The sequence below is a fragment of the Lactuca serriola genome, chromosome 1 (assembly GCF_051521515.1).
Source record: "Lactuca serriola cultivar US96UC23 chromosome 1, Lser_US96UC23_V15, whole genome shotgun sequence".
NCBI classification, from domain to species: domain Eukaryota; kingdom Viridiplantae; phylum Streptophyta; class Magnoliopsida; order Asterales; family Asteraceae; genus Lactuca; species Lactuca serriola.
The window spans coordinates 211,455,431-211,463,987 of record NC_136408.1 but is presented as its reverse complement, the minus strand read 5'-3'; the positions used below and the strand labels follow the sequence as shown (position 1 = coordinate 211,463,987).

General features: G+C 26.5%; 1 protein-coding gene across 2 annotated transcripts; it reads left to right on the top strand.

Moving 5' to 3' along the window:
* The first annotated feature begins 1,052 nt into the window (after positions 1-1,052).
* LOC145049107 (SGNH hydrolase-type esterase superfamily protein) lies at positions 1,053-4,779 on the top strand. 2 transcript variants are annotated; one of them, XM_078997701.1, is made up of 5 exons: positions 1,053-1,212; positions 1,314-1,544; positions 1,933-2,000; positions 3,288-3,452; positions 4,465-4,779. In XM_078997701.1, exons 1-5 carry the CDS (start codon positions 1,114-1,116, stop codon positions 4,622-4,624), a joined length of 723 nt encoding a protein of 240 aa, XP_078853827.1. In that variant the 5' UTR covers positions 1,053-1,113; the 3' UTR covers positions 4,625-4,779. The 2 variants fall into 2 exon arrangements, with proteins under 2 accessions (XP_078853827.1, XP_078853826.1); XM_078997700.1 differs by having other exon boundaries at positions 3,279-3,452.
* The last annotated feature ends 3,778 nt before the right edge of the window (positions 4,780-8,557 follow it).

Here is an 8,557-nt window from a genome sequence, read left to right as displayed (position 1 = left end):
TTGTATTTAAGCTCCTGACATATAATAATAAATAAAGTTTTTTTTTTTTTTTTTTTTTTTTTTTTTTCAAATTCTATCTAATAGAAATTGTAAATCGGAAAAAAAAAACTTTATTCATTATCATATCTCAGGAGCTTAAATACACAAAGTTCTAAAGAGATAAGCATACAATTCAAAATAAGGATAATATATGAACAGACTAATAAGATGATATAAAAGATAAAAACATAAATTCCTTCGTTATTATAAGGTTGAAGGAACTAAAAAAGTAGGTTATAACCTATCGTTATACAACCCCACCACACACATATTAAGCTAGAAAATAACTTTAATGATTAAATAGACCAATTTTAAATATATTTTGAGATGATATATATATATATATATATATATATATATATATATATATATATATATATATATATATATATATATATATATATATATATATATATATATATATATTAAAATGCACGACAAGTTTCAACAGTAAACTTTTCATCTTTATAATTTTAGCACTATATTTTTTTTTTTTAATTTTGCCACTAAAGTTTCAAACAAACTTTTCAGTTTTATAATTTTGTCACTTTGTTTTTACCTTTTCATAAATTGCCATTAAACTTTCATTTTTATTTCTTTAAACCCTTTTTCTTTATTTTTTTTTATAATTTTACCACTTTATTTTTACTTTTTTTTTTTTTTTTAATTTTTGCCACTAAAATTTCAATAAACTTTTCCTCTTTATAGTTTTGATACTTTATTTTTACTAATTTTATCACTAAAGTTTCAACAAACTTTTCCTCTTTATAATTTTGACATTTTATTTTTACTTCTTTATATTTTTGCCACTAAACTTTCACCCGTACGACGCACGGACCTTTTCCCAGTTTCCTTTAAAAAAATACATTGGGCTAGAAATAAATGGTACACAACTATGTACATCACAATACCAATACACAAGTATGTATTAATTATTATCATTTCATCAATAACTTGATATAAAAAACCCAAGATATTTTAAGGAATAACTCATTTGTTTTCTCAGTCATATTAGTTTAAAATTTTGACGTTTGGTATTCATATACAGAGGTTTTAGCTTTTGCGCACACAGACATGAGACCAAAGATTTATCTATTCGGTGACTCCATCACAGAGGAATCGTTTTCCGCCGGTGGGTGGGGCGCCGCCCTCGCCCACCACTTCTCTCGAACGGTATACATACTCCACCCGAATAATATCCAAAATTTATCTATCGATTCAACGAATTTGATTCGGGTTTCTATAATCTGATTCGAGGTATGAAAATTTGGTAGGCTGATGTGGTTTTAAGGGGGTTTAGTGGGTACAACACGAGATGGGCGATGAAGGTGTTGGATAAGGTGTTTCCGGCGGAGATGAACGTCGGTGACGGCCGCGCACCGCTGGCTGTGACGGTGTTCTTTGGAGCTAACGATGCTTGCCTTCCCGATAGATGCTCTGCGTTTCAACACGTGCCTATTGATGAATATAAACAAAATCTTCACGCCATTGTCGCCTATCTCAAGGTCCTCTGTATACTAAATCTTTCACATTTTATTTTGTTGATGTTTAAATACAAATCAGAAATGATTAGTGTGGTATATCTAATATCTATATATTGTTATTAAGGATCGAAGATTAAATTTGAAAAGAATTAACTTTTTATTATAGATTTATGTGTTTATGATTGTAATATATAGCTTCTTTATTGATAAAGTAACATAGAAAGTTTATGTTTTATGTGAATTTTCATTCTGATATTTGTTGAATAATCAATTAAATTGCTAATATTGATCGATTGCTTAAGCATCTAAGAATATAATTTGAGTTTTGATGTCCAAATCTTACTTACTTTTAAATCTTACTTATTATTATTATTATTTTTTATCTTATTATCTTTTGGTTTGATTGTAGAATCGATGGCCTTCAACTCACGTGATCCTCATTACTCCTCCTCCAATTGATGAAGTTGCACGTCTTCTGTAAAGCTTTATTTTTAATAATCTCGTCTTTTTATAGAGGGGTTTTATGCAGAAAAGTCTTATTATTTTGGGAAATTTTTTTGATAAAGTCCTAAAAGTTTTTTTTTTAATTTTTTTTTATTTTTTTTACAGAATACTCCCGATTATTTAACATTTTGTCTAAATTAACGAAAATGTCTTTTTTTTTCCTTAAATTTTAACAGGAAATGACAGATTATGCGATTTTCTCAAAATAATGAGACTTTTCTTTTAAAAAAAACATTTACGACTTTATCAATTTTTTCCCAAAATAATGAGATTTTTCCCTTTATTATTGAGTGTACTTTCATTAATTTAGTGATTTAGCCACTTAAATATCTTATGTAGTGATAAAACTATTATACATGGTTTAACCATTAAAAGCGTTTTTAGAAAAACAAAACTTACATTTACCATTTTATGAATTTAGCCATGAAACTATAAATTTTTTATCGATTTATCCAGGAAACTATTTTTTTATAATAATCATAAAAAAGAATAGTACAATGGCTAAATCGATAAAATGGTGAAAGTATGTACTTTTGGTCAAACCTAATATATTTCAAATTTGAAATCAGTATTGTTTTTTCTCCATTTTTAAAACCAACATTTCTTGTTTATATTATGTTTGTTATTAAGTTCATATTTACTTGAAAACTTTGTCCCTAATCATAAAACACATTAACCCCTTTAATACCATAAAAATTGCATATTTCGGACATGCTTAAATGATCAAAATATTAATTACAACAAAGTAAGAGAATCTTTTGTGAACTTCAATTATTGTTATCAACTTTTTCAACGACCAAATATGTAAAATATTAATTTAAAAAGTCATTGCAATTTTATTGCTTATATATTAATGGGGACAACACTTAATAAAGTACCATAACTGTTTTTTATTGTTTTTTTGACTTAGGCTATATTTGGCACACTAGCTGAAAAGCTAGCTGGTAGCTGAAAAACTAGCTGTTAGCTTATAAGGTACCTGACAAAAGATGACGTTTATAACATAAAAGGATATTTAGAAGAATATGTTTTTTATAATTAATTAAGTGTATATTAACAAAAATATTAAAAAACTACTTTTTAAAAGCTAACTTATCAGCTACTTTTTGGTTTGTCAAACATGACAGTGTCAAACAACTCGAAAAATAAGCCAATGAAATGAAGGTTTTCCTTTTATTTATTTTGTGAGATATTATTTTAAATATGTATGGATTGATTTATGCTTATGATGAATAAAAGTAATTTGGAAAGAATATGCAGACACAGATATGGTGAGATTCACTCAGATCTACCCGAACGGACAAATGAAGCTGCCCGAAATTATGCGAAAGCTTGTGTGGCCGTTGCCCGAGAATGTGGGGCCCCGGTTGTGGATCTTTGGTCCCGAATGCACCAATTTCCTGATTGGGGCAAAGCTTATTTGAGGTACTAAAACACACACACACACACACAAACACACACTTGTGTGTTTATAAAGACTAAAGGGAAATTGGAAGGGGTATATATGAAAGAAATAGCAATGGATTTTCATTTATTTGTTTATTATAGTATCTTACTTCCATTTTTTTTTTTCTTGAGGAATTTATGTTTTTGGTCCCTGACTATAGCTGTTTTTTGCAATTTCAGTCCAAAAGTAGTTTTCTCATGCAATTTTGGTCCATATTTGAGGTTCTTGTAACGTTTTTAGTCATTGTTAGTAAAATAACTATTTTTGGTCCTTGAGAATAGCTGATTTTTCAAATCTAGTCCAAAAAAAGTTTTTTCTCACAATTTTGGTCCTTATTTGAGGTTCTTGTTGAGTTTTCAGTCCCATTTCAAGTAAAATAACTGTTTTTGGTCCCTGAGAATAACTTATTTTTCAATTCTAGCCCCATTAAAATTTTTTCTCACAATTTTGGTCCATATTTGAGGTTCTTGTTAAGTTTTCGGTCCCATTTCAAGTAAAAAAGAACTATTTTTGGTATTTAAGTATAGCTGATTTTTAAAAAATTAGTACCAAAAGTAGTCATTTTGCTTGGAACGATGACCAAAAATGTAACAAAAATCTCAAATAAGGATCAAAATTGTAAGAAAAAAACTTTTGGGAACCAAAATTGAAAAAATCAGCTATACTCAGGGACTAATTACAACATTTTACTTTCCGTTTTTTCTTATTAAGACACCCTAATTTGAAAAATGTCATTGCTATAATTTGGTAGATCTTTTAAATTACAATGTCCTAAAAATAAATTGGAAGTAGAATGCTATAATTGAGTAGATTTGTCTTAATATGATATATTTGTAAGAACAAAATCGAAGGTTCAATGTTGTTAATACTTAATAGAAAGAAATGAAAGTAAAATGTTAGAAATGTAAGTAAGTGTCTTTTTTTTTTTGGTCCTGTTTTTAAAATAAAATAAAACTTTAATGAAAGAATGTTGTTATTTGTTATATGTAGGGATGGTTTGCATCTTACTTTGGGTGGAAACAAGATTGTTTTTGAGGAAGTGATTGGAAAGCTGAAGGAGGTTGGGTTGAGTCTTGAAACTCTTCCCGCTGATCTACCTTTCACAGATGCCATGGATCCTAATGATCCATTGAAGGTTTTTGAAGATTAATTTATCAATTTCTTCATCGTTTGTAACTCATATGTATTCACTCATATTGTATTTACATTCTAATGTTCACATTATTCATGTTGTTGTTCTTGGATATGTTTGCATACCACGTATTCGATGAAATGCCTACAAGAGATTTTAAAATGTTAGGTTCATTTTCAGACAAGTAAATTAGCGTTTTAAAGGTTCTGTGGATCAATCAATATATGTACCAAATGTAGTGCTACTGAATCATTAAAGATTAAAAGTTGACTTTGACTTTGGTTATGTTTGTTAGCTGAAATATTATTATTATTATTATTTTTTTTTTAAGAGTAGCTGAAAATTGGATTAATCTTTAATACTGTTTGTTGGTCTTCTTTTGTAGCATTAAGGATTTTCTTTTTGTCCTTCTCATTTGGAAATTATTTTATTATCCTCATTAATAAATTAAGGTTATTTTTGACACGTGTCAATCTCTTATTATTTTTGACACTTGTCATTTTATTATATTTTTAGAATAAATAATATCCACGTGTCAATTTGTAGGTTTTCTTAAATTTTAAATTAAAAAGCCACATAATATATATATATATATATATATATATATATATATATATATATATATATATATATATATATATATATATATATATATAAGTATTAAATGTAATTAATAGTTTCTTTGTTCCTTATTTTAAATTTTATTTAAAAATATACTTAACGTTTATATTTTAGTATTTAATCTTTTGTTTAATCAACCGTGCAATACACGGGTTTTACACCTAGTAAACTATATATTTGACTTCATAAACTTATAGTGTAATGGCAGGAGAGGGGATGAAAGCACCAATAATTGATATCAATTTTGGAGACGAAATATTCATGTGTTTCATTAGGGAAACACAGTTGGATCGAGATTATACATAATAGATGACTAATAGTTCGAATGATGTTAATAATCATATTGCAAATATTATATAAGAACATAAAGATATAATCTCAAAACCATGAAATAAACCGATATGTAGCCTTGCGAATAATGAATTAATGATTTATACATTATAGTCACATGTGTATGGTTTAATAGTATCGTACAAAAAATTAATACTTGTGATAGGAAAAGGTGATTGGCGAGTAATTAATAATGATCTTATTGGTGGGACGTTAAATCTATCAGAAATATTTTTCACAAACGATAAATTGAATTCACGACAGTTTATTGGTGGTGTTGTGCTTTGTGTCACAAAAAAAAAAAAATAAAGCTTACATGTGAGCTCACAATTATTTTTTTTATGATTATTACGGTCATTTTGTTAAATCCAGATAAATATGGCTATTAACATATTATCAATGCTAACAAAAATCGAATACCGTTTTTAGTACATTTTAATAATTTTGTTAAGTTTATAAATCTTGTGTATCGTTTTGTTATGTTTGGTTGCTATGTAAGAATGAAATTAGCAATTAATCAATGTTGTTTGGTATGTAGAAATGGACCAATCAATGGAATGAATTTAATTAAAAATGACAAAAATACTCACACATTACTTTTTTTTTTCTTGGCTTAAATCGTAATCTGCTGTTAAATAATACACGGATGATACAAATAAAAAAAATTTCTACTTAATTTATAATCTGCTAGTAAATAACGCAGTGATGGAGACAAACTTTTTCTCGACATTCTTCGTCTGCTTCCAAATAACACAATAATAATGGACACTCAACGTTATTGGCCTTTAAACACATATTATTTTCATCTTAATTGATAATTATCTACTTAGAATTTGGTACAACATCCAACATGTTTTGTTTTATTGTGTATGGATTGAAGTAAAAATAAATAGAAAAAAAATAAAGGTTGTCTTTCATTCTATTAAACTTGTAATTTTTTTAAGTAAAAGGACATTGGGATTCCATTTGGAATGCTTCTTTCCTTTCCTCAAAGCTACCAAACATGGACAAAATTATTCTCCCTCAATGCATCATTCCTTTCTTAAGCTCATCCATGCATATCTAACACCCCTTTTATATTTCTTTAGTGATTCACAAAAACCCAGATTCACAACCTAAATCATATCATTGACCTAAATCCGACCCATTCAATCTTTTCTTACTAGTAAATAAAAGTTTTGGTCTCCCTTGTTTGGTTCAAATTTTGAAAATTTGATAAGATTCATCCATATGGTTTTAAAAAATTGCATTGTGCATCTTTATTATATTAAAAAAGACAAATTTATCCTTACTTTTGTTTTTCTTTTATATATATATATATATATATATATATATATATATATATATATATATATATATATATATATTATTGTTTAAATTTTTTATATTTTTCGTTTATATTTTATTTTATTTATTTTTATTTTTCGCTTATACATTTTGTTCGTTTATAATTTTTTGAATAATTTTTTCTAGTTTTTGACATGTTGTTTTAATACATATTAGTTTTTTTTGACGTTTTATTTGTTTATAATTTTTGTAAAAAATATAAAAAAGTTCGTTAACTGTAAATATTATTAACATAGATTAGATATTAAAATATTTCTTTAATAGGACTAACGCATAGGAGTCCTCATGGTTGCGGTAGCTGAGTTGAATGGAGTTGTTCAACATTTACCCATCTAAGTCTTATCACATCGTAATTGTTTTTTATGTTTCTCTTGTTTGTACTATTTTATTTGGTCGTGATTTAGTTTCTTGCAAACCGTTGATCCCTTTTAATGATATTCACTATTTCAAAGAAAATGACTAATAGGTAGGCTAACCGAAATTCTAAAATGGTTTTCAAGTTATATAATGGCTAATTGAAAACTATATAACTCGAAAATGAGCGAAATTTCTAAAAACAAAAAATGAACTCGAAAACATTGACATATGTGTTTGAGTTATAAGAATTCTGATTAACATTTGTCATTCGGAACGAAATGTAAAAAGATTTTCTAAATCAAAAAAAATTTAACTCGAAACCATTGACACTAGTTTCAAATTACAGATTCCTGAGGTGGAAATATCTCCGATGGAGGTTATCAATGCAGGGATCGGTGGTCTCTTCCAAGTGAGACAGAAAGATTTTTAAGTGTGTGTGTTTTTTTTAGTTTCTCTCTCTCTCTCTCTCTCTCTCTATATATATATATATATATATATATATATATATATATATATATATATATATATATATATATAAAGAGAGAAAGAGGGTCCCTATCTTTATTATATATATATATATATATATATATATATATATATATATATATATATAGAGAGAGAGAGAGAGAGAGAGAGAGAGAGGGTCCCTATCTTTATTTAATATATAAAATACTTATACAAAAAAATGGAAAATAAATCTAATAAAGGCAATTTAGTCATTTCAATTTTACGAGTGGCCAAATCTACGTAAAACTATGGCCAAAATGATCACGAAGCCAAAAAAAATTGAGGTTTTAATTAAAACCCCAAAAAAATGCATACGACAGGGACCATTTTTGCAGTTTTGTCTATATATAAAGATAAAAGAAAAAACAAAAATATAAAAGTAAGGGTAAAATGGTCTTTTTAAATGGACTAAGGATACACAATGTAATTTTTTTTAAAACATTGGGATGTATCTTGTTAAATTTTAAAACTTTGGACTGAAGTTATGTATCTGATAAAATCACATGGACTAAAACTATAATTTACTCTTTTCTTATTTATAACTTTTGCTTAAATTTTAATTTCTACTATGATTTAGTTTTTTATTTTTATTTTATTTATTTAATTATTTATTTTTCTTTTATTCATTTTTTTAATAAATTTGTATCCATATGTTTTTAAAATTTAGTTTTTATTTTCTTTACAACTATGTTTTATATGTTTTGAAAATTTAAAAACTCTTTTTATATCCGATTTTTACGAAATCGTTTTATAACTTCATATTAATATGTTTATTTAGGTATTTATAAG